The sequence below is a fragment of the Leptopilina boulardi genome, unplaced genomic scaffold, assembly GCF_019393585.1.
Source record: "Leptopilina boulardi isolate dan_hultmark-lab unplaced genomic scaffold, ZJU_Lbou_2.1 LbouV2_351, whole genome shotgun sequence".
NCBI lineage: Eukaryota > Metazoa > Arthropoda > Insecta > Hymenoptera > Figitidae > Leptopilina > Leptopilina boulardi.
Window position 1 is genome coordinate 1,996,741 of NW_026137920.1, and position 27,805 is coordinate 2,024,545.

General features: G+C 30.1%; 1 protein-coding gene across 5 annotated transcripts in view; it reads left to right on the plus strand.

Annotated features, from left to right (window-relative positions):
- Window positions 1-27,805, plus strand: part of LOC127286267 (sodium- and chloride-dependent taurine transporter-like) — a 499,457-nt gene that overhangs the window by 430,299 nt on the left and 41,353 nt on the right. For all 5 annotated transcript variants that reach the window (XM_051312645.1, XM_051312643.1, XM_051312642.1 and 2 more), the window contains one exon: window positions 18,840-18,974. In XM_051312645.1, coding sequence (XP_051168602.1) covers window positions 18,840-18,974 — 135 coding nt within the window. The remainder of the gene's footprint in view (window positions 1-18,839; window positions 18,975-27,805) is intronic.

The window sequence follows — 27,805 nt, forward strand, 5'->3', positions numbered from 1 at the left end:
ATAATGTTTTATATCATTGGAATTGTTAAAATCTATAAATTACAAATATAACATTTAATAAAATATTTATTTAAATTTAAATAATTTTTTATTTTGCATTAAAAAGTCATAAAACCTGATGGACCCTCGAAAGGACCCTTCTATTGGAAAAAGGGAATATATAAAAAAAATGTAAATTATAGTAGGTAAAAGTAAATAAGCGGTTTGAAAAAAATAAAAAAAATTGTCCTGAGGATTTCAAATACATACATATTTAAAAATTTTTCATAGAAATTAACTATTTAATTTTTAACTATTTATAGAATTTTTTTGGATGTCTAGAATCCTGAAAAATTGAATCTTCCAAATATCTCATTTTCATATCAATAATACCAAAAATATAGAAAATTTTTTTTTTCAAACTCAACATAATCGGCTTTCTTAACATAATAGAGTTATATGGTGGGTTTGAGTGGCCTTGGTACCTCTCTTGGAACCCTTTTTACAAAAAAATAAAACGTAGTGAGAAATAGTCACTTTTTAAAAAACGTCAGGCCCATAAAAACTATTTAAGTCAGAATTAGTCAGCAGCATCACAAAACATCAAAATAGTCTCAAAACGTCAGGATTTCTGACGTTTTGAGACTGATTTCTGATTTAATTTTTAGCAGGGCTAGTATAATTATTATACTTAGTATTATTATAACTATTATGATTACAAGTATTATTATTATTATTATTATTATTATCATTGTTGTTATATATAGTATTATTAAAATATGATAAATTTCATAGATATTTTTATACAATGAAAAAATACTTTTTTTTTGATACAAAAATAAATAACTTTTTATTATATTAAATAGGTAAACAATTAAAACTCATATTTAAATTTGTAATTTTTCATTTTTTATTATTATTATAAAAAAAAGTTTTTTTATACATATAAATAACATTCATATTTAAGTATTTTTTTTAAATTCCATATTATTATACGGTCCTCCAAGATAGACCATTTGGAGCGTATTGCTGGACGCTGCCTCCTTCATTGATGCCCAGGTGTCAGGTTCAAGTTCAAAATGTTTGTAAAATCGGCTAGGCAGGAAGACGTTGAATGTTTTATTGATTTCCGCAACGACTCTATCACCATACTTTGACTGAACCTTTTTAAGCTTCGTGGTAGTGAATTGTCCTCCCACAGTTAGCTCGGACAGCGGCTTCGTGGGCAAGAATTTCTCCATCCGTCCAACAGCATTGATATTTGAAAAGTCCATGTTGCTTCTCAGAGAGTTGTCCGTGGAGATGCTTGTCGTCCAGCTCAGAGCAGGTTGAATGGCAAATTCACCTCTGGCTTCACCCTTTTTATACTCGAAAATCATCCCCTCCCTCGTGCTAACCTCAATTCCCACTCTAAATGCTCACATATATTAATATGTTTAGTAGAACATTTGCTGTGGCGCCACCGTCGTATATCTCCAGTCAGTATTACCTTTGGTTGGTATGTCGGTTGTAAAATGGTGCCACCGTCGTATACCTACAGTCAGTATTACTCTTCGTTGTCCACAGTCAATAATATAAATTTCTACTTTACCATAAGTTGGTAATGTAGATTTTAAAAATTTTAATTTACACTTTAAAATTTTCTTGGTGCTGGCTTTGTTGTCCTAGGTGCCGGCACTGGCTTTGGTTGCCTTGGAGCTGGCACAGGTTTCTGCTTATTTGATGATTCCATTGTTCTTCCTTAAGCTTACTGATAAATAATGAGCAAATCAATTTACGCTCTCTAAATTTATATACTTCTTACTTTTTCACACACATGCGCATTACATTTCTTGTTTTTATTTTATAATCTTTAAAATAATCTTAAACTAATAGGATAGGAATCAATTAACAATTTATTATAACTTTAAAATGTTTATTTATAAAAAAGTTTAGATGTTTCATAAAATTCTTTAAGCGATTCCGTAGAATTTACAGTAAAATATTCATTATGATTATCAACTTCATCTACACCCTGATCAACATTTCTTACATCACACTCATTTGTAGATTTTATAAGCCAGTTTCTTAACATTAATGCATTGTTTACTGCACACCATTTATTACACAAAGTATGATAGGTACAAACATATAATGAAGCTTCTAATATAAGTTTTTTAAGTGAAGGACAAATAAAATCTTCAACGTTTCGTTCATTAATTACAAATTTTTCAAGACACTTTTTTTTCTCGATGCCCTTTACATAAATTGTACGAGCACCAGCTAACAAATCCTGCAGAAGTGATTGTAATTGATCATACGGCACATCACCAGAGGTCCATTTCAGTCCATGGTAGTTGTGCATCAACCAAAGATTTTCACTCTTGTTTCTCCCAGGTAGGGAACTCCAACTGCAGGGTGGCTCGAACAGGAACACCATTGGTTGAGCATCTTCCTCAATTGATAGAATGGCCAGCTCCTTGAAGATGAAGTCATTGTAGGGCCTTTTGAAGCCTTGGATGTCCACGATGAAGTCCATGGTTGCAGCAACTGAGAATTTCAGTTCATATTCCTCTTTTTATACTTGAGATTCACCCCCACTACTTATGTTACTTTTTTAACAACACCACTGATTGGTTTATATTGTATAACTCGATCATGAATAATCAAGCAATATGCAGCTGTATTAGGTGGGAAATTAGCAATTAATTCAAATTCCAAACGTACATCAACAGAAGCTTGTTTGAGAAATTCGTTTTGTTTTGAGCAATCTATGACAGCCAATGGTGCATAATCTTTAAATAAACTTTTGGAAAGTAGAGGCTCAGAATCTTTTCCATAGTATGATGCTTGAAAGTTACAATACATGTCATACAGAATAGAAAATTCGTGATGATTAAAATCTGAATTTAAATTTCCATAGGGGTAGTATTGTGAGTTTAGGAATAATTTTACATTTATGAGATTACAGTTGTCAAAAAAGTTGGCATATCTCGTGTGATTATCTTTTCGATTAGTTTGAAAACCTAGGATAACATATCGAGGTTTTTCAACTTGTGTAGAAGTTTTTACAGTCCAAACATGTTTCTGAGTCGCAGGTATAAGTGGATAGTAATTATTTTATTTCCAACATGAAATTTATTTTTTCCTTCATCAACATTAGGAATGGAATTAAATGTTAAAAGTTCAACAAGCCCAAGAATTTAATTTTTATTTGGTAACAATTCTATGGGAGGAAAATATTCAGCCTCTAATACAGAAGAATTACCAGAAATAGTCAGTGTGAACGATTCATCCATGATGATGTCTTTTTAAAAACTGATTGTTCACATTACTTTTCCTTCATTTATATACTTTTTAACTTATTAAAGTTTTTTGAGATAAAAATTTAAGACACAAATGACCACAATTAACAGTATTATAGTCTTGATAATTTTTATGATTATACAGTATTAAAGTATTATCACCCAAATGAGTTACGAGTTCGTATGGTGGTTGAAGATTGCCAAAACTGTCAAAGTACTGTGCCTTATTTTTAATCTTTTTATATGCAACCCAATGCGTTCCAGGGCCATTTTTATCATCAAGGTTAATAATTGCTGATTCATTCTTTCGAGGTCCTCTTTTTGGTAAATTATTCCTCATAAATACCCCTCAAAAATGTGGAATTTTTAACTCCTTTGCGTATTTCATCAAATTATAGTTAGTTAATGCTTGTTGAGGAAGTATTAGAACTTTTTTTTTTTTTAAACATTTGCTCTTTTTTATTCCTTGTCCTTTTGTATAGGGTTTCAAGTGAAGTCCCCCACCTTTGGAAAAAGGTTTTAAATGAATACCTAATCCTTGTCGATAAGGTTTTAAATAAAGTCCTTTACCTAGTTTAACATCTTCAATGACTTTATTATGACGTTGAGCTTCTTTTAACTGCTCTTTCGCATTACTCGCATCATTTATAGCTTTCGTTACTCCTGCAGCACCTCCAGCAAGAGCTCCAAGAGCACTTAATCCAGCGAAAATAGGAATAAGTGGTAAAACACCACCTACTTTTGAAGGTATTGGTAGAATTCGAGGTGTTAAAATCTTTTTTTTACCTCCTACTTTCTTGATAGCTTTTCGAGCAGTTGCAATACCATCTTTGATTTTCGATTGAGCACTATTACCTGGAATTATGGAATTTCTTGCAGCATCAACAATTTTCCGTAGTGCCGTACGTTTCACCTTCGTCTTCCTCCTCCTCCTCATCTTTTTCTTTTGCCTCTTTAGCCCCATGCCTAATTTTGACTTGACTTTCATAGTACCAGATACAGCCAAAGCAGCTGTTTTTTCACCTATACTAGCGTCGCGTGCAAAAACACGTTGTAATGCTTTTTTAGCTAGTATCCTATCAGCAACTTTTCTTGCTTCAATGTTATCTGGATTTTTTGAATATGAAATATCCTGCTCCTTACAAGCAGAATCCAAAGGATTCACACCAGGATCACCTCGAGCAAGACGTTTTACTAATTTTGTACCTGGTCCACAGTACTGATAACCAGGCAGATGTAATTCAAATGGTAATTTGTTGATAAGACTATTCACTAGACCTTTACCGCTAATTTTGCGATGTACAGTCATACTTGAGATGTACAATCATTCTTGCGTCTGTAAAGGTTGGAATTTAAATGAATGGAAGGTTATATAAGAGGTGTATTTATACCTTTTGCCACAGTCTAAACTATGATGCGATTCAATGAACAACCTCATAAGCTATCAGTCGTAAATCTTGACTCGATTGTTCAACAACAGGAGAAGAAAGTGAAACGTCATGGTAGTTTATTGTCAGGCAGTATTCGTGCAATATTCTGTTGTCCATCAAATTGTGGGAAAACAAATGTACTTTTGTCTTTAATATTACATCCTAATGGTCTCAGATTTGATAATATTTATCTTTATTCAAAATCTTTGCAACAACCAAAGTATAAATTTTTGGAACAAGTTGTGAGTGAAGTTGATGGAGTTGAGTATTTACCATTCAGTGAACATGAAGAAGTAATTTCTCCTCAAAATGCAAAACCAAACTCTATATTTATATTTGATGATGTGGCATGTGAAAAACAAGATAATATGAGAGCATTTTTTGTATGGGTAGACATATAAGCGTTGATAGTTTCTATTTATGTCAAACTTATGCAAGAATTCCAAAACATTTAGTACGAGATAATGTGAACTTGTTAGTTCTTTTTCGTCAAGATGAAAAGAATTTAAAACATGTTTATGATGATCTTTTGTATACGGATATGACATTTTCTCAATTTCGTAAATTATGTTCAGCTTGTTGGAATTCTGACAAGTATGGATTTGTTGTAATTGATAAAAATAGTAATTTAAATGAGGGAAGGTATAGAAAAGGTTTTGACTGTTTTATTTTACTATAAATAAAGATAATTTTTGAATTTGTTTTAGTTTAAATTTAGACCTTGATATATCAAGATGTATAATAAAGAAAAAGAATATTTACATCAAATTGCTAAAGCTAATGAGTCAATTAGACGTAAACATCGTTTATTTAAATTAGAAAAAGAAAATGCTGAAAATCTGTTGAACGAAACCTTCAAACCTATAGTTGAACCTTTACAAAAAATTATTACCATAAATGACATTAAGCGTGAAAATTTTAAAACGAAAAGGATAGAAAAGGAGGAAAAAGGTGAAAGTAAAGAGGAAGATGATAATTTGAGTTTTAAGAGTATTGAAAATAGTGAATCAACAATAATCCCAGACATTGAGTATGATAAACTGCTAAATAAGTACCCAGTAAAAAAAGATTTATTGAGCAAGCGATTTGGCTGATTGAGCAAGCCGTCTGCCCAATTGTCTAAACGACATTCGGACAAATGGACTGTTTGCTCAATCATCCAATGCATTATGCCCAATCACCAACATTGTATTTCGCGTCTAATAAAAGAAGAAATCGGTCCGAGTGTTGAGAAAATGATAAATCATGAATAATTATTGTTAAAAAGCAAGAAGTAATATATAAAAATACCTGAAATAAGAATAAATAACGAGTTTTGTAAAATGTTATTTTTTAGTTGACAGTGCACTGATGTAATATGAATTTTGTCGGTAAAAGTGAGGAGTATGATAAAGAGAAACATTTCTTTATCGACTCGTGAAACATTTCAATTGATAATAAAAAATTGTAGATTTCCTGTTTTTTTTTAAAATAAGGAGAAATTTCAATTGAGTATTTAAAAATAAATTTTAATTGATTTAATTTAATTTAATTAGTGGATTAATGAATCAGTGAAGTGAATTAAATTAAATTAGGTTAAATACATTGAATAGTGGTAAGTAATTATATTTTGTAAAATTATTATTTATTAATAGAATTATATTCTTTGTTAATTTGTCTAGTATTATTCTTTTTACAAAAAAATAAGTATAAATAAAAACTGGTAAGTAAAATAATTGAATTTAATAATAATATATTTATATTATTAAACTCAATTAATTAAATAAAATAGGATTTTTATTAAAAGAAACAAAAAATAGGAGATTTAAATTAATCCAATTATTTTAAAGAAAATTTTATTTTTATATATCAAGGATCAAAATATAATTTACACTAAAACATATAATGCTCCCGGCTCTATAATAAAAAAAAACATCTAATTATTCAAATATTTGGCATATGAAGCAAAAATGCTGTTTTTTTTTATAAATATATATAGTATCACGATAATTGTGAGAAAAATAATAATTAATTATAATTGGTCAATTTATTATTAAGTTAAATTTAAACATTTTTATTTGCGTCTTTTTTTTATAAAAATTTAAATTAACAGTAAAATTTTTTAATTTTTTTTAATATTTTCTACAAATGACACCTTCCTAAAATATTGACCAAATAATTCTTGTTATGAGGCTCATTTTTCCCACAATTTTATCACTTTTAAAAAAAACATACATTTTTTTACAAATATCTCAAGTTTCATGTTGAAAAATATTTTTCATTCAGCAAAATATGGACTGTGCCACAATTATCACCAGCAGCGTATACTTTTTTCTGAAATACACATATTATGTTTGGCTTATAATACACTATAATCATGTTATATATTACAAAATTATGATGAGAATGTAAAAATGTAATGAAATTCAACGAAGCAGTATTTTCAAAATATTTATATTGTATTATTATGATTAATATTATTGTAAGTGTTAATTGTTCTTGTTTCGATGATATGTAAGCGAAAATAATGATGTTATTAATTAATTTAAGAAACGAAACAGTATGAGTGCTATAAGCCAAACATAATATGTGTATTTCAGAAAAAAGTATACGCTGCTGGTGATAATTGTGGCACAGTCCATATTTTGCTGAATGAAAAATATTTTTCAACATGAAACTTGAGATATTTGTAAAAAAATGTATGTTTTTTTTAAAAGTGATAAAATTGTGGGAAAAATGAGCCTCATAACAAGAATTATTTGGTCAATATTTTAGGAAGGTGTCATTTGTAGAAAATATTAAAAAAAATTAAAAAATTTTACTGTTAATTTAAATTTTTATAAAAAAAAGACGCAAATAAAAATGTTTAAATTTAACTTAATAATAAATTGACCAATTATAATTAATTATTATTTTTCTCACAATTATCGTGATACTATATATATTTATAAAAAAAAACAGCATTTTTGCTTCATATGCCAAATATTTGAATAATTAGATGTTTTTTTTTATTATAGAGCCGGGAGCATTATATGTTTTAGTGTAAATTATATTTTGATCCTTGATATATAAAAATAAAATTTTCTTTAAAATAATTGGATTAATTTAAATCTCCTATTTTTTGTTTCTTTTAATAAAAATCCTATTTTATTTAATTAATTGAGTTTAATAATATAAATATATTATTATTAAATTCAATTATTTTACTTACCAGTTTTTATTTATACTTATTTTTTTGTAAAAAGAATAATACTAGACAAATTAACAAAGAATATAATTCTATTAATAAATAATAATTTTACAAAATATAATTACTTACCACTATTCAATGTATTTAACCTAATTTAATTTAATTCACTTCACTGATTCATTAATCCACTAATTAAATTAAATTAAATCAATTAAAATTTATTTTTAAATACTCAATTGAAATTTCTCCTTATTTTAAAAAAAAACAGGAAATCTACAATTTTTTATTATCAATTGAAATGTTTCACGAGTCGATAAAGAAATGTTTCTCTTTATCATACTCCTCACTTTTACCGACAAAATTCATATTACATCAGTGCACTGTCAACTAAAAAATAACATTTTACAAAACTCGTTATTTATTCTTATTTCAGGTATTTTTATATATTACTTCTTGCTTTTTAACAATAATTATTCATGATTTATCATTTTCTCAACACTCGGACCGATTTCTTCTTTTATTAGACGCGAAATACAATGTTGGTGATTGGGCATAATGCATTGGATGATTGAGCAAACAGTCCATTTGTCCGAATGTCGTTTAGACAATTGGGCAGACGGCTTGCTCAATCAGCCAAATCGCTTGCTCAATAAATCTTTTTTTACTGGGTATATTTACTTGATAGATCACTACAGAAAACAGTGTTTGGATCTAGTATATGGAGTACGTAAGATGCGAGATGGATCACTTCGGATTGGTGATAAACCAATAATTTTTAATCAACAGTTTTTGAATGTTGGAAATAGACGTTTTACCATTACCCCTGGATTATTGGAACTTTTATTTAAAAATAAACCGGAGAATTCACACATTAGTGATCATGATATAAATAATTATAAGCAAATTCTCATAGACTCCAATGCACATAGAAAAAAATACAGTGCTTCTGAACCTATTAATATAAGTAAAAGTTTTAAATACTCTAATGTTATTTCAAATCTATTTCCTCATTCTGTAACTCCAAAAAGTTAGTCAAAAACTGGTACATCACTTCCAAAATTTATGATTACAAAAAGAAATTTTCAACCAGACTACATCTATTGGTATGATCCAAATGAGTTAGTTGATCGTTTGAGACTACTTACTGCTGGTAATCCAAGTCATAATAATGAAATTATGTCCATTATTGAAGAATTACGTGAAGCTAAAATTATATATTAGAAGTTGTTTTATCAACTATATATCAGTTTCAAAATGAGCATTGATGTATTCGGACATCCCCTCAACAGAGGAGGAACTGTAGCAGCAAAACGAGGACCACCTGGAGTTGGTTTTAAAGTAGATTCAGAAGACAATTATGACTGTGGAGGGAAAAGAATTTGTAACCTTGCAAAAGCTAAAGCAGAGGGCGACGCAGTTAATTTATTACTTACTCAACGTATGATAGAGAACGAAGTGCGACTAGTATATCAAGTCACGTCTTCATTAAGGTTAGACATTGAATCAACAATGAATCATTAATGAATCAACAATGAATTATTAATGAATCAATAATAAATCATTAATGAATCAACAATGAATCATTAATGAATCAACAATGAAATAATATTAACTAACTGTTAAAACTAATTTTAAGCTTCGATATGTATTAATTACTTTTAACATTTTTAAAAATTGTAATATTTTGTTAGGAATAAATGAATAAAATTAAATGTATCTGGTAAAACTGTCCATTTATGTAGTAATAATTTTTATATTTACAAATTTTTACACACATACATTATAAGCTTAATCTCTTTCCTCTATTCTATAATGTCTCCAAGCAAGAGTATCATAGCTATCTGGTAATAAATATCGTTTGTCATCCATTGGACTTAAAGCAACTTTAAGTTGTTTAACAGTTTCAACTTTATGAAGTCGTGATCGAATTACATGTTGAGTTCTTATCTGAATTGCAAAATTTTGTAGACAGTCAGTATAATAATTGAAATTGATATATTTTTTTACAACTAACGATCTAACTCCCTCAGCTTTCTTTGTAAAATCCTGACCATTTACACGAATACTATACATCTTACTCCTTAAACCAACAAATTCTGTGATTATTTTTCCACTACATTCATCTTTCATAAGTCCAAGTACTTTGTTGTTGGCTTGAGGAATATTATAAATATTATCCTTTGGATAATCCGACGTATCAAACTTATGAATATCCTCCTTCATATCTACATAAATATCAGCACACTTTATTTCTTTAATTAAACTATCGGTATCTGTATACATCAACTTACAAGATTCACCATACTTTTTTAACATGTAATCATAATGAAAGTCACAAATAAGTGACTTGGATACATCAAGTAGTGCAAAACCAATGTAAATTGGTTTGTTTATCAAAATTTCGGTTTTTCTTAGTTCAATTGCAACCAGATATTCACAGAAAATTGACCGACTGTGAAAATTTGGTTTAGATATCAGAGCCTCAGCTCCATAGCGGCCCTCCCATTTAGTTACAAGTTTTACATCGACGTGTTTGCGTACATTTTCCATGGTTTTTCCATAAACGGCATTATTCATGAGCTTAAACAGATTTTTTTTAAATTCATTTGTCGCTTTAGCTCTTTTTGCAGTATTAAAGTCAATATAAGGCTTAAGCCACGTTGATTGGTTAAATTGCATGACTCTGTGAATTTTTACCAACTTGAGTCCATTACAAGAACTTGTTTTAATACTCTATAATGGATAATGTAGTTGCGCTTAGGATTCAATGTAGTTAAAATCTTTGCTTGTTTTGATTGTCGTCAACTTGAACCCACTCAAATCCACCATAAGGGAGTGGTTGTATTATACCCTAACCGTAAAGATTGTTTGCATCAAAATACATAATGTACTTGATCTCCTCATTTTTATTAAAATTTTCCATAAACGGACTATTAGCAGAAACATAGCGATTGCTACATTGACTTATACCTCCTCTCACACCACGTTCAAAAAACATTAGTTTGTCAATGTCTGTCAACAATTCTAACCTTACATTAGTATATTTCAACATCGCGTCTTAAGTTAATCCCGGTGTAGTATAGTAATAAGCAGGATCAAGTCTATAAGCTTGTAAGCACTGATCTCTAAAATTTTCAAAGATGTCGGCTAATAGTAAAACATCTGTTTTCATGTATAAATCAACATATTCACTGAGATTAGAACAATTAAATGTAGACCAAACACGTTGGGCATGTAAGTCAAATTTAATTCATTTTGCTTCCTCGTGGAGGAAGCTATGTAGTCCTTTCGTTTATAAACTTTTTAAAAATGGTGAAAACAAATTTTCCTCTATATAGAAACATGTTATATGAGATCCTGATCAATTGTCCGGATGTATGTATGTGTGTGTGTATGTGTGTGTGTGTGTGTGTGTGTGTATGTGTGTGTGGATAGTTTTTGTGAACACGATATCTTTAACAGATTTTAATGGATTTGGGTAAAATTTGATAGGCTTATTTAACACATTAATCTCTCAAAAATGACGAGAGGATTTTTAAAAATACCCCAAAAAAAAAATTTCATCGTCTTTTTTCCAAAAATTTTTTTGTAATTGAAAAAATTTTTAAATCGAAAAATTTAAGGTAATATATAATATAATCGTCTTCTTTATGTCAAGATGAATCGATTGATATATATATAAAGTATAGATTTGATTGAAATTTAAAGAATTAATGAAAGTTAAAAAATCAAAAATTCTCATTTTAGCTAAAAAATGATGTGTTTATTTAAATTCATGTTTATATATGAAATAATTTTATTCCCTGCATTGAAACGAATTGGTTGGTATATATAAAGTATAGATTTGATTTAAAATTTGAGAATTAATAAAAATTGAAAAATCGAAAATTCATATTTTAGCTAAAAAATGTTGTGTTTTTTTAAAATTCAAGTTCATGAATAAAATAATTGTATTCCTTGCATTAAAACGAATCGATTCGTATATATAAAGTTTATGTTACACTCAAAATTAATTAAAATTTTCTTTATTTTTCAAAAAATTTAATTAATTTAAAACATTTTTAACTCGAAATTTTTTAAATCAATCAATTGAATTAGACAAATTCATTGCTTCCTTCACGAGGAAGCGAATTTTTTGCTTCACAAAATGAGGAAGCATAATGTTTATGAAATAAACATAAAGGACCCCCTCCTTGTTTAGTTTATTTTTTGATTTGATTTTGACGTCAATTTCAAATCAAAAAATAAATTTGAATTTGACGTCAAAATTAAATGAACAAATGAATGTCTGTAATTAAAATTAACTTTGATAATTTCTTCTGGATCATAAAGAAATAATTGGTTATTCATTGCAATTGCATTCAATGATGCAAAAGAAAACGAATTATTTTAAGTTCTTATGTTCCTTAGAAAATGCTTTGATTTATGATGAGACCCACCTAACAACCTTTTTAATTCATCAGGATACTGTACTGAAGGCATAACAACACCACCATGACCACAACAATCATTAAAAGTATTGTTTTTATTCTTAACTTTTTCATCTTTAAAATGCTTTGCCTGACAATGTGTGCAATAATAACACAGGTTTACAGACTAAAACTTTTTTTAATTTTCGGAGTGGTTTCCAATGTATTTTTGTGTGCTGAACACGCTCTCGGGTTCCAAAATTGTGTATTACGTCAGAATTTTGAGTAAAAAGAGGGTAAAGGCTCCGAAAACAGTGTTTTTGAGGCATTTCTTTTTTTCCTCCTAAACTCGACGTGCTAGACACTTCTATATAGACTAAAATTAAAGTTTAAAACGTACATTTTAAGTCCCATATGCACATAATAAATTTTTTTTTGAAAAAATGAAGCTAATCCAAATAATCTTTTTGGGTGACTTAAACCTAATTTTTTCAAAATCTAATTTTTTTTTATTATGCGAATAATTATTTTGCACTCCGATATATTTTTTTAAAAACGATTTAAATTGTGTTAATCGAGATTTGCTATTCTTTTTTAATTGTTTTAATTTACAGTAGGGCCAAATCGAAAAACCCGAACATGAGTCTAAAAGTAAAGTAATCGTCTTGAAAATCGTTACTCGGGGGTTTTCGGAGACGCTGATAACGAATCGGAGGTCAGTTTTTCGAAATTCAAAATGGCGGATATAATATGGCGGCCTTTTTTTAAAAAAAATCATTCGGATTAGCTTAAAACTCTCTACTCAGGGTCGCTGATTTCAAATCTAGAGTCAGTTTTTCAAAATTCAAGTTGTCGGATTCAACATGGCGGATAAATTTATTGACAATTCAAGTATTTCACTTCAAATTCATTACTCGGAGGTTTTTTTGACGCCAATTACTAATCTGGTATGACCGACCCCAAAAAACCAAGAAGTAACGAGTTTCAAGTGAATTCGATGTTTTGTAAGAATTTCAATTACCATATCAAACTTGAAAATCCTGAAACTGACTGAAGGATTCCTAAACACCGTGCTTTTCTTATCAGTATCGACAAAAAGAAGATTATTTTTTTGAAACTTTTGCTTCTTTTAGAAGAACAGTTCACATATATTGGAATGTTTATCAGAGCTTCATGAAGCAATGGAATCCAAACGATTTTTTTTTAAAAACTCCGTTATATTAGATCTACCTTTTAAAATTTTTTAAAACTGACTATAGATTCCAAAGACCCCAAAAACCCCTTAGTAGAGTAATTCAAGCAAATACGAACAAATTTTGAAAAATAATTTGGCATTTTGAATTTTGAAAAACTGACACCGGATTCATAAACAGCGAACCCAAAAACACATTTACATTTACAATCATATGCTATATTTTTTGCTTCCTTGTGGAGGAAGCTTTGTAGTCCTTTCGTTTATAAAACTTTTCAAAGTGGCGGAAACAAATTTTTTTCTTTATAGAAACATGTTATATGAGATCCTGATCAATTGTCCGGATGTATGTATGTGTGGGTATGTGTGTGTGTGTGGATCCCTTTTTTGTTTAGAAGATAACTTTAAAAGGTTTTAATGGATTTAGATAAAATTTGGTAGGCTCATTTATAATATTAATATCTCAAATCTGACTAAAGGATTTTGAAAAATACTCCAAAAAAAAATTTATGGTCTTTTTTCCAAAAAATTTTTTTTAATCGAAAAAATTTTTAAATAGAAAAATTTAAGGTTATATATAATAAAATCGTATTCCTTACGTTAAGACGAATCTATCGATATATATAAAGTATACATTTGAGGTAAATTTAAAGAATTAATGAAAGTTAAAAAATCAAAAATTTATAGGAAAATAGTCAATAAAACAGGTATTTTACTAATTTTGAAATTTTCAAACTTCGGTTTTCCTTCGAAAGTTTTAACGAAACGAACATCGCGGCTTCGACGAATCTTGTTTGATTCCGGATCCCACAATCTATAAGCCTTGGATTCAGTTGAGTACCCAACAAAGATACATTCGATCGTTTTACTGGAAAATTTTCCTCTCTCTGTTTTCGCTTTGGTAGATTTGTCCAACATGTGTGCTTTTTGACCAAAAATTTGAAAATGAATTGCAGTTGGTACTTTTTCTTTCCAAATTTTATGAGGGGTGTTTCCTTCCAAACCTTTTAAACAAATTTCGCAAGTAGATAAACTTTGATCACTGGGGACAGTAATAGCGTGTACTTTACAACTTTTTATTAGATCCTTTAAATTCTTTTCATTTAAGTGACCAAATTTTTCATGCCATTCTTGGAGACTTGACTTGCCTGTCTCCGAAATGTAAACTTTTTCAGTTTTTTCTTGAACAAAATACAAATCATTTTTCCGTTCAGCTTTTAAAATTTCTTGATCACTTGCACAATCAATAACCACTGCTTTATCTTTTTCAAACAAAACATTAAATCAATTGTCAGTGATTTTTGCTACTGAAAATAAATTCGAGCGAAGATCTGGAACGAAAAGTGTTTTTTGAAGATTTACGGTAGAATCTTCCGTTATTTGCATTTTAACTGACCCGATTCCTTCGATTGACGTTGATTCGGAACTTGCTAAATTTAGGGTACGCGTATTAGGCATTCTAATATTTCCGAATTTTCCTTCGGAAGAACACATATGCGACGATGCACCGGAATCCAGACACCATTTATTTTTTGCACTTTCTGTAGCTTCCATCACTATTTCACTTTTTGCACTTGTTTCAATTTTCATTGCTACTTCAGCCTTTTTTGACGTTTCCTTTCCATCTTGTTTTTTATTGTTGTCGGTTGGTCGTCGATTTCTGCACTCTTTTGACATGTGCCCGTATTTCCCGCAATTATAGCACTTAAATTTAAAATGTTGGTCTTTGCCTTTATTCGATTTATTGTGATTTTTATTTCCAGAGAAATGTGATGTCTTCGATGCTACCATGGCTTCTGATTTTTCGTCTGTGTGTCGTTTTCTGGCTTGATATTCGTCGACTAACTTCACTTTTAATTCTTCAGGCGTGGGTAATTCTTGACGCGATTTTATGGCAACTCTCAGAGATTCGTATGATTTTGGGACGCTCGATAATAAAACAATAACGATCATTTCTTGAGGAATTTTTATTTCCATGGATTCCAATTTGTTGACTGTGTCGAAAAAATTCGACACGTGATCTCGCATATCCTGAGACTCATCCATTTTGTGGTGAATTAATTCTTCTAAGAGCATTGCTTTTCGTGTTGGCCCCTCTGATTCGTAGAGACTTTTTAATTTTTGCCAGATTTCTTTCGATGTGTTGCATCCAATTACGTGTTTTAATTCCTCTGCACTCATGGCAAGTATTATATCTGACATGGCTTTTTCGTCGTTGACTGTCCATTCACTGACTTAAGCTTCGCTTCCTTCTGCCACTTCTGGCTTTACTTTGGTACCGTTGACATAACCCCATGCGTCATTTTTGATGAGTAAAGCCTTCATATGAATCTTCCACGTATAGTAGTTTTCTTTTTGAAGGGGGGGTATTTTAACTGTCGAAAAACTCATTTTTACTTTTCGAAAAAGAAGGTCGACTCGAAAAAACAAAAAGAACTATACGTAAATCAACACTATAAGAAATACGTTCGCGATGTCAATATGTTCGATAAATATACATTCACGTTTACTTATTGTCAAAGATTATTTGTTTGCTTTTGACTTTTTTTTTGTTTAAAAAAAAATTTTCAAACAACAGGTTAAATATATTAACGCTTGTAATGTTGCACTGCATACAATATTTGCGACGTCACTTTTCTCAAAAAAGGCACTAGCGTATAGCGGAACAAAAAAAAACTTTTTACTCTTCTCGAACCGCAGTATACAACATTTTATATTCAGCGTAGTTTTTAAGCTTCTGGGCCCATAACTTATAGGAAAATAGTCAATAAAACACGTATTTTACTAATTAAATTGAGCTTTCTTTATATGATGCAACTTTTATTAATAAAGACTTACAGTCAACTGAACAAGTTTGGTTGGGATATAGTTAACTCAGTTTATATATATAAAGTATACATTTGAGGTAAATTTAAAGAATTAATGAAAGTTAAAAAATCAAAAATTCACATCTTGGGAATAAAATTTTGCTTTCTCCACGAGGAAGCAAATTTTTTTGCTGATCGTAAAGAGGAAGCAAAATGTTCATGTAATGAACATCTGAATTTACAACTTGTTTCTAATATTTTTTTATTAATATTATAAGTTTTACTTACATATAGGAACAAACTCCATTATAATTCCATATAACTGACGACTTTACAAAATTTTTAGTTTATAAATCCACGTGTCTTCTTTTCTAATTGAAACGTACAAACAACGACTTTCACGAAAGCTATGTTTGAACTGACACCTGCACTACTGTAATAAATTTAAGGGCCTATTAAATGACTGAATTTAGCTACACTATAGTTTAGTATAGCTAACTGTAAGACGAAAAATCCAGATTAACAACAACGAAGACAAAGTCAAGCCAGAAAATATTTAAAATTATGAAGCGGCAGTTAATTAACCAAAACGAGGAGAAGGACGTCCGACATTTGAGAGAACCGGAAAACCTGGCAGACCAAAAAAAGTTTACCAAACCAAACGCAATGAACCCAGATCTCTGCCTAAAGTTTTGAAAGGAAATGACAAAGAGTCCTGACTAACCGCCATGAGAAGTAAATTTGATTTATTAAAAGAAAATAATACCTGGATCCTCGTCAACAGACCTGCAAATAAAAACGTGCTATTAGGTAAATGGGTATTTAAAACAAATGTTAATCAGAATAATGAAATCGAAAAATACAAGGTAAGCCTTAGTTCAGTTGACTTTCACAGTCTTTATAGCGCGGTTGATGTGTCGCATAAAAATCCTTTTTATGTATCTTTTTACTAATAATAAATATACTGTAACCTGAATTTGTTTACTCGAGGTCTGTGATCATATAAAATCCATTTTTATTTGACAACTATGAACCCGAAAGGAATCAAAATCAACCACTAACAAGCATCCTCTAATAAACATTTAGATAAAATATTAGTAATTGTAAGAAAAAAGTGACAATAGGTTCTACTAAACATTTGAATATATTGGCAGTAACTGTGGGACAAATACACTAAAAAATTTTTAACACAAACTTGCGACTCAGATGCCGATTCTGACAAAAATTAATGAATTTTTAAACTTTTTATTTCTCCAATACTTTTAATACAAATAAGAAACATTTAAAAAATGACGTCGTTATTTTTTTCTTTTAACCATTTCAAGATTACTAGGTGTGTCTCAACCTGCATGTCAAATTATTTTTTGGACAATAATACCGTATTCGGAAAATCAGATGTAAATATTTTATTTTTGAAATAAATTACTTTCTTAGGCAATGTTGTAGCCCTGGACAATACTTTTTAAACAGCATATAAAACTTTTTATTTTTTTTGTTTAAAAATTTTCTCAAAAAACAAAACCCGTCCCAACCTGCATACATCCCTCCTATATATATATATATATATATACAAGAACATGATATTTTATATGTAGGTTGAATCAACTAATTTTCTCTTGTAAAATTTCAGGCGTTTAAACAAATAAATGATTAAATTAATGGGATAAATAATCAACTGACAAATAAATAATCATTAAATAGATCTTCTGATACTTTAAAACAAAAAAGTAGGGGTGTACTTCCGAAGTAGGAGTACCTTCGATTTTAGTAAAATTAATCACAAAACACCATGATTTTATGGTGCTTTTTATGGTTTTCACCATGATAATAAATTTTTTCGCCAATTTTCAGTATCATTTTCGCATCAAAATCAGCGCATCAAAATACGATAGTATACTTACAAGTACAATATTTCTCTCTAGTTATGATGTGCATTCTTTCTCCATTATTTTTTATGTTATTTATGGTTTTTTGTATTTTTCTTGAATAATTATCACTTTTGGTAAAAAATGAATAGGACATAAAATATGTGTTTTTTTGAGACCTACAGCTTTTGTTCAAAACATTTTTCGAAATTTTACTTTTTTCACAAGTTAATCGCAAAAAACCATGATTTTTATGTGTTTTTTATGGTTTTCACCATGATAATCAAATTTACGCCTATTTTCACTATCATTTTCGTAATCAGCGCACCAAAATACATTAGTATACCAACTTTTATTAAAATCGGAGATACCCTTACTTGTATATCCAAAAGTAGAAATAAAAATAAATTTCCTAAGCTTTGCCTGTGACTTTTCCCAAGTGGGCCCTGCTGTTTCAAATCTTGGGATTTGCCCACCTGAACCTTCCCACCTGTACCCATCATTATAACTAGTACGCCTACGAGGGTCCTACCTTGGCAATCTCACTTTTCCACATGAGCTGTAAACGATTTCAAAATTTTCACAATCGTCCTTAGTCTTTGCTACATATACATATACTACACACATATGAAATATTGTCTTAATGTTAATATTATTTTAGATATAAAAGTACATTAACAAAAGTAATTAAATTATTGTTTTAGGAGCATTTCTGATTCCGTATTGTATAATGCTTGTTGTTGGAGGAATTCCGTTATTCTACATGGAGTTAGCATTAGGACAATTTAATAGAAAAGGTGCCATTACATGTTGGGGACGTTTAGTACCACTTTTGAAAGGTTTGTAAACGTATTTCACTTTATATACTTTAATAAAAATTCAGCAAATTATTCAATACTAATATCACTAGGACGATTCAACAAAGTTTTATTAGAATAATTGTAAAAATAACTCCCAGCAAGCCCCATTCAAAAAATGGCACTTTTTGTACCTCGAATTTTGAAACTTTTTTTATGTCAAATCAAACATTTGATGACCCAAAAATCACTGTAAAATTTTAAAGTGAGCATATGCCCCGTTCCCACGTAGCACGGAATATTGCTTGATCAAGGTGATATCAAGCGAGAATATTCTTGTGACATTCAGGCGATATAATGTCCGCTTCATGGGGACATTCCACGGTGATATTCCTGTGACATTCGCGTGATATTCGTATGATACTGAGGGAATATTCCCGTGAAATCCATGTAATATTGAGGGGATATCCCTGTGATATTGAGGGAATATTCCTCTGATATTAAGGGAATATCCCTGTGATATTGAGAGAATATTCCTGTTATTTATAAAATTCTAAAATGTTGTTTGTTTTGATTGTTTTGAATATTTAAATAAAAAAATTAATAAATATAATAAATGTTCATGTAATGAACATCTGAATTTACAACTTGTTGGTTATTGGACTTGAAAATGCCATCAGGATTTTATATATTATATAAATTATTTTAAATAAAATCAAACAAAAGTTACTAAACACAAATTTAATTTGAAATATCATCAAATTATAATATATGTAATTATTTTACCATAAAAACTATTAACACTTACTTTCTTTTAAAAAATTATCGCATCAAACTTGAACAACACAGCCACACACAATAAAAGTGTCTTGATCTGGGGTCGAGCAATACTTATTCCTAAGTATTTTGATGAGCTGAGTCCGAATCCGCCATCAGAATTTGGCCAACAGGTCCTGGTTTTGCCCTAATCTCAAAAAATACCTTAAAATACATCTAAGCTTCTAAATGAACAAATTATACCATACATAGCGTAAAAAAATTAAGTTAATGAAAGTTGTTACTCAGAGGTTTTCAGGGTCGCTGATTACGAATTCGATGTCTGTTTCTAAAAATTCTAAATGGCGGATCTAATATAGGGGACAATTTTTTTAAAATTTGATCAGATTCGCTTGAAAATCGTTACTTGGGGGTTTTTGGTGACGCTGATTACGAATCTGACATTAAATTTTTAATTGGTGAACTTAACAGCACTCAATCTTTAAATATATGCTATTGATAACTCGTGGTTCAGAATCTCTCCATGTTAGCATTTTTTGCCTGTATCTATATCCAGCATACACCACACGTGGTGATAATGGACAACTGATCCATACAGGCAGATTTCCTACTGTAAACGGCGTTCTTGCCGTCAGGGCAGATACAGGTAAAAAAGGTTTTACAATACAGGGATTAGGAACCCCAGTATATCGGCGTCTGGTCAGGGTGGGAAAGCGGATCTTCCGACGTCATCATGCAACCGAAAAGCCGCGAGTGATAAATTTTAAAAAACTCGTTAAAATAATAAAATCCGCAATATAAGATCCCCATTTTTAATTTTTAGAAACGGACATCGGATTCGTAATCAGCGACCCCGAAAACCCCCGAGTAACAACTTTCATCAACTCAGGTCCAATTTTAGGATTTTGTCCGCCTTATTGGATCCGTTATTTTGAATCTTGACAATCGGATTCGTAATCAGCAACCACAAAAAGACCTAAGTAGTAACTTTTATGAGATTACCTAATTTTTTTGCGCTATGTATGGTATAATTTGTTTGTTTGGAAGCTTAGATGTATTTTAGAGGTTAGAATCGATAGACTTGATGTTTTTTTAATAAATTTTCACTTGGAGAGCTTGTAGAATAGTTTATTTAAATAAAAAGACCTTAGAAACTTATCAATATGTGGTTGAGTTCAAATTTGATCAATTAAATGAGACAATTTTATAGATTTTAAGGTATTTTTTGAGGTTAGGGCGAAACCAGGACCCATTGGCCAAATCCTAATGGCGGATTCGGATTCAGCGCATCAAAATACATCGGAATACCGATGGGGTCTCGACCCCAGATCAAGACACTTTTTTATTTTTTTGTGGCTGTGGAAATTCACTTAATCTTGAAATTTATTGACAATTATAATATTTCCAATATTAAAACAATTGGATAACGATTTTTGATGGTACATAAACTCTTCTTTACCTACTTAAACGTACTGTAAGTATTAGATATTTGTTTCTTCAGTAAAATTGTTAAAAAATATTTTTAAATCTATGGGACGCTCGTACCTAGAGACTTAATGAAAATATTTAATAAATTATGATTAAAGTATTGATGGAAAAAATGACAAATTGGTCTGAGGTGCGGGTCAGTTCGTCTACGAAGGAGGGTAAGTCGGTTGCTTCCAAAAGTATGAATAAATTGAAGTAAATGTGTTATTTTTTGTATTTCTTTTTTTAAAATAATAATCTTATCAATGTATTAAAAATTAATACTCTTTTATAATGAAATACATATTTTTTTTGTCAAATTTCATTTTTTAATTAAAAGCAGTGCCCCAAGAAAGAGAAAATAGCGACGTACAGATGTGCGCGCTTATTTCAAATGATTTTTTTTCTCAAAATATATTAAAAATTTTTTTTGTTATTGTAATGTTAGTAAGTAATGAATTTATTTATAATTTATTGTAATATTTAAAATGCTTTTTAATACATAAAGAAAATAATAAAATGTAAAGCAATTTATGTAAATATTATATAAAAATTTAAGGAAAACTATTTACTTCCTAAATCTGAATCAATCATATTTTACTGATTAGCAGTAGAAATCTACTAATTGACATAGCGAGAATTGAGCAACTGACAATTAGTAGAAATTTACTGATTCAATTAGTAAAATATCTATTACTGATTGAATCAGTAATATAAATATATGGCGGCGGACACAAAATCTACTGATTTAATAGTTAATTTTAAAGGTTATGTTATATACAAATTACTGATTTACATAAGTTATATTCTATTGCTGGCATATTCACTAATTATATTAGTAAATTTAAAAAATAACTGAAACTTCAGTTAAAATGAAAAATACTATTTGAATTAGTAAAATTTCTACTGATTTAGATTTAGAGAGTATGTCATATATATTTATATCTTTATTAATTTTTTAATTTCTTTTATTGCATTTTTTATTATAATATTTTGAAACATGAACGGAAAAATGAATGCGGATGACAGTGAAGAAAATATTTTATTTATTAATTTTTAACACTGTTAAAATAATAACTTTTTTAGTACCTAAGTTTGTAATGAAAATCATATGTAACATTTTTTTATTATTATATTATACATTTTTTTTCTCCATTAAATCTTTAAAAAATATTCCAGGCACGTAAGTCAGATGCGTTTATTCTTCTACACACGTATCACAGAACAGCATTGGCGTAGCTAGGTAGAGGCCCGGGTAGGCACGGCCCCTCTCGAATTTTTCCAGGCCCCCCTTGAAAAATGATAACGTTTATGTGCAATTTTTTCTTATTATATGTCTAACTACGGTGCAATTACAGATCAGTATAGGTGCTGTGATTGAAAGTCGCTTTCAATAATTATACAAGGAACCTATTGAAAATTCCTGTAGAAGATCTTGTAAAAGAAAATGTACATGTTCAGCAGCTGAATTTGTACCTGTTCTGGTGAGAACATGTACAAGAAAATGTACAATTTCGGCACCAGAATTTGAAACAAGTTCATATATCAGAACTTGTACAAGAAAATATATTTAATATTTGTATACAAGAAGAAAATGTACTTGTTCTTGTAAATATTCTTGTGCTGGTTTATGTACAAGTACTTACACATGAAACGGTTCATGTTCTTGTACAAGTTCATTTAAAAAAAATTTGTTTTCAAAAAAATTTTGAGATATTAATAATTTATAGCTCAGCCTTTAAAGTTTTTAATTTTTACTTAATGAAGAACCTGCAGAAGAATATGTTCAAGATCTTGTACAAGTTCTGATATAAGAACTTGTTCCAAATTCTGGTGCCGAAATTGTACATTTTCTTGTACATGTTCTCACCAGAACAGGTACAAGTTGAACAAGTACATTTTCTATGTACAAGATCTTGTACAGGGATTTTCAATAGGGGACAGATTCATCTTTATTCAAATAGCCTCTTCTATTAAGCTCCCACGTGGGGCTGCTTCTACAATAATTTTTTTTTGGGTCGCGTCGACACGAACAGAACTCACTGTCAAAATACTTGTCTAATTGAAATAGGCACGGACATCCACTGGATGTCCCAAGGACATCCTTTCCCGTGCAGAAATTATGGTCTGGGCCTCCCAAGGCCCTTCCCAGTTTGCCAGGATTCCGGCAAGGGCCTGACATGGCAAACTGGCAAGGGTCTAGTAATGGCTTGAAACGGTTTTGTAAGGATTTGCCCTACTTAGGGATGAACTTGCCAGGGCCATGAGAGTTTTCCTGGGAATTACCCTACATTTTATGACAAAAATAAGCAATCAGTGAAAAGTGTACTCTAGGTATATAATCAGTTGTAAAAAGTAATTGATTGAATTAGTAAACAACAAAACTTATATACTGATACAATCAGAAGAATGCACAACTCTATCCCGACAAATAATGATCCCAAAGGGGACCCAATTTCAAATTAAGTAGTAACACCAGCACTAAAAAAAATTAAATATGAAATTAATAATACAATTAACACATTATTTATTATTGGAGACCTTATATTTTACCCCTACCTATTATTATTTAACGCAATCGCTTACATAAATGAAGAATATTTAACGCTCGCTGGGATCGAACCCCCTAACCTAACGCTCCGCAAGCTAACATGCTAACCATTACGCCAACTTAACGTGAGAAAATAAATACAAAATTGATTTGATAAGTTGCGACTGAGAAAAATGAATACTTGAGAAGCAGAACAATAAAGAAACAATAATTATATATAAATTATAATTTATTTTTAAAGTTAATTTATTTATTTAACATATAAGTCAATGTTTCAATCTTTTTTTATTTTATTAAAACTTACAAGTAACACTACCCAACTGTTAATCACCGATTTTGATGAAACTTGTCACACTTCTAGAACATGGAAAAATATTGAACACGTATTTTTTTATATCGGCCCGTTTTGAGTTTTAAGGGTAGAAAACACCCTTCTTCAATTTAAGGGATGAAAAGCAGTATTTCATACGGAATTTACTAGATTTGCTTGAAACCTATTACTCGGGGGTTTTCGAGGTCGCTGATTACGAATCTGAAGTCAGATTTTAAAAATTCAAAATGGCGGATCCAATATGGCGGACAATAAAATAAAAAATTAATCGGATTTGATTGAAACTCGTTAGTCGGGGGTTTTTGGGGTCACCGATTACGAATCTGATCTCAGTCGGGTAGTTGATTACGAATACGGTGTCAATTTTTAAAAATTCAATATGGCGGATCCAATATGGCGGACAATAAAATTGAAATTCACTCGAATTTTCTTGAAACTCATTACTCGGGGGGTTTTGGGATCGCTGATTACGAATTTGAAGTCAGATTTAAAAAATTCAAAATGGCAGCTCCAAAATGACAGACAACTTTTTAAAAAATTCATTGCGTTCGCTTAAAACTTATAACTCGGGGGTTTTTGGTGTCGCTGATTACGCATCCGATGTTAGTTGTTTAAAATTCAAAATTATGGATCCAACATATTCAATAAAGCCATTATTATAAAGACAAGATCTAATACTGCGAACAACAAATGCAAGATATGATAAACGAACCAACAAAGGTAAGAAGCAATAATCCAACCAGTAAAGCCGAGATGTGATAATCCAACTAGTAATGGCAAGATGTGATAATCCAACCATCAAAGGTAAGAAGCAATAATCCAACCAACAAGGGTAAGAAGCAATAATCCAACCAGTAAAGGCAAGAAGCAATAATCCAACCAGTAAAGGCAAGAAGCAATTATCCAACCAGTAAAAGCGAGATGTGATAATCCAACCAGTAATGGCAAGATGTGATAATCCAACCATCAAAGGTAAGAAGCAATAATCCAACCAGTAAAGGTAAGAAGCAATAATCCGACCAGTAAAGGAAAGAAAGAATAATCCAACGAACAAAGGTAAGAAGCAATAATCCAACCAGTAAAGGCAAGAAGCAATAATCCAACCATCAAAGGTAAGAAGCAATAATTCTTACCTTTGTTGGTTGGATTATCACATCTTGCCTTTACTGGTTGGATTATTGCTTCTTACCTTTGATGGTTGGATTATCACATCTTGCCATTACTGGTTGGATTATCACATCTCGCTTTTACTGGTTGGATAATTGTTTCTTGCCTTTGTTGGTTCGTTTATCATATCTTGCATTTGTTGGTCGCAGTATTAGATCTTGTCTTTATAATAATGGCTTTATTGAATATGTTGGATCCATAATTTTGAATTTTAAACAACTAACATCGGGTTCGTAATCAGCGACACCAAAAACCCCCGAGTTATAAGTTTTAAGCGAACGCAATGAATTTTTTAAAAAGTTGTCTGTCATTTTGGAGCTGCCATTTTGAATTTTTTAAATCTGACTTCAAATTCGTAATCAGCGACCCCAAAAACCCCCGACTAACGAGTTTCAATCAAATCCGATTAATTTTTTATTTTATTGTCCGCCATATTGGATTCGCCATTTTGAATTTTTAAAATCTGACTTCAGATTCGTAATCAGCGACCTCAAAAACCCCCGAGTAATAGGTTTCAAGCAAATCTAGTAAATTCCGTATGAAATACTGCTTTTCATCCCTTAAATTGAAAAAGGGTGTTTTCTACCCTTAAAACTCAAAACGGGCATAAGCAAGTAACTCTCGTTCAATCTGGGAAACGCCAGACTTGTGGAAAAACTGGCAAGGGCCATGAGAGAGCCTTACTTAAAATAGAACTAAGTAGGGAAATTTCTACACGGGTTTCAGAACGTTCATGGGACATTGTTTAAAAGACGTTCTAAAGATATCCTTAGAACATTCCAAAAATGTCCCTAAAAAGGCATCCTATAAATTTTAAAAAGAATAAAATATATACGTCCTAAACAAGTTCTTTGTCAGGCCTAGACCAGTTACAAAAATATCCTTAAGAAAGCTTATGGATATTTTTTAAAAATTATAGAAAAAATTTGAAAGTTTTCAGTACATTATTTAGAAATCTTGAGGATATTACAAAGACGTTTGGTCGACATTTTTAAGACATGTTTGGTACATTCACGGATCATAATCCTTTTTCGGCGAATTAGCCCATAAGAATCAATATATATGACCAGCAATCGCGATATACTTTTTTTGTCTACTTGGATCTTCAAGAGCATTTCGGTGTTGAAGGTCGTTCGGCGTTTAAGACTTAATACCCTTTACATTACGCGCGCGTTATGCTATGAAGTATACATAATTTCAATGTAACATTTATTTCGGTTATCTAAGATTTTGGAACTTTTCAGTACACTTATTGGACATTTTCAGCATATGTTTGGTATATTCTCGGGACATATTTGGGACGTTCTCAGGATATGGTTGGAACATTTTTAGGATACTTTGAACATTCTAAAGTCATCCTAAAGATATATTGGTGCCCACTGGGATGATTTAAATGATGTATAAATTATAATTATTATATAAAATAAACTTAAAATTATGTTTTTTGTGATTTCAGTGAGATTATGGTTATTTTAGGTGTGAAATTTAGTTTATGATATAATAGTGATATAATAATTTATATAATAATTATATATAAAAATTTTTCTTCTCTCTCAAACCTCTAAAGAAGTCTTTAGTACCCGACACCTGTAGGAACTTAGTCAGCATTTAATTGCAAGGCAATGGAAGTAACTTCAGAATTCTTATCTTTTTATTCTTTTATATATTATAGAAATAGAATATTCATGAAAATGTGTACGTATGTGCGCACACATAAGCATACATGGCTTTTATTTTAAATAACTATTAAATAGCGTCACTTTAATATTTCAACTTGAATAATTATTATTATTATAGAATAATAATCATTCTATTCATTCCTTCATTCATTCACATTTTCTTAGTACTTGAATTTTCTCATTATTATTAGATTATATATATGTTACGGTAAATGTACACAGTCCGGTAAATGTGCACATTGACCATGTTGTTTGGTAAAAGTGAATAATCCCATATTCAATGAAGAAATTTTGTGCATTTACCAAGAAAATTGGTAAATGTGCACAGTAACCATCGTATGTTGGTAAATGTAAATTTTTTGTTTTATATCGATTTCAATTAGTTATGAATCAAAATAATACACAGAAATGAAAGGTTAGTAAGTACAATGATCAATTGTTTGAATATTGTCAACTTCAGTGATTATTTCAGTTTGCTATTGATAATAAAAGTACAAGTACAGATTTTATTTGTTAAGTTAAAATGACTGATATTATGGAAATGAAAAAAAAAATTGAATGAATGTGCAGCAAAAATTATATTAAAAAAAAAATAATCCCAGTGAGCAAACCATCATTGTTTTAAAAACGTTCTATAAACGTTTTTAGAACGTTTCATGTCGCCAAATAATGTCCCAAAAACGTTTCATTGTTTTTAAAACGTTTTAGAAACATAGAACGTTCTTGGAACGTTATTTGGCAGACATGAAATGATGGTTTTTGCCCACTAGGATGTTTTACTATCCAGACAAGACTATTTAAGAATAATTCAAGAAGTGTATGGTGCAAAAGTAAAACAAAAAACTAAAAGTGATATTGATTTTCGTCGATTAAAACGCAATTTAACGTAATTACCGTTGGT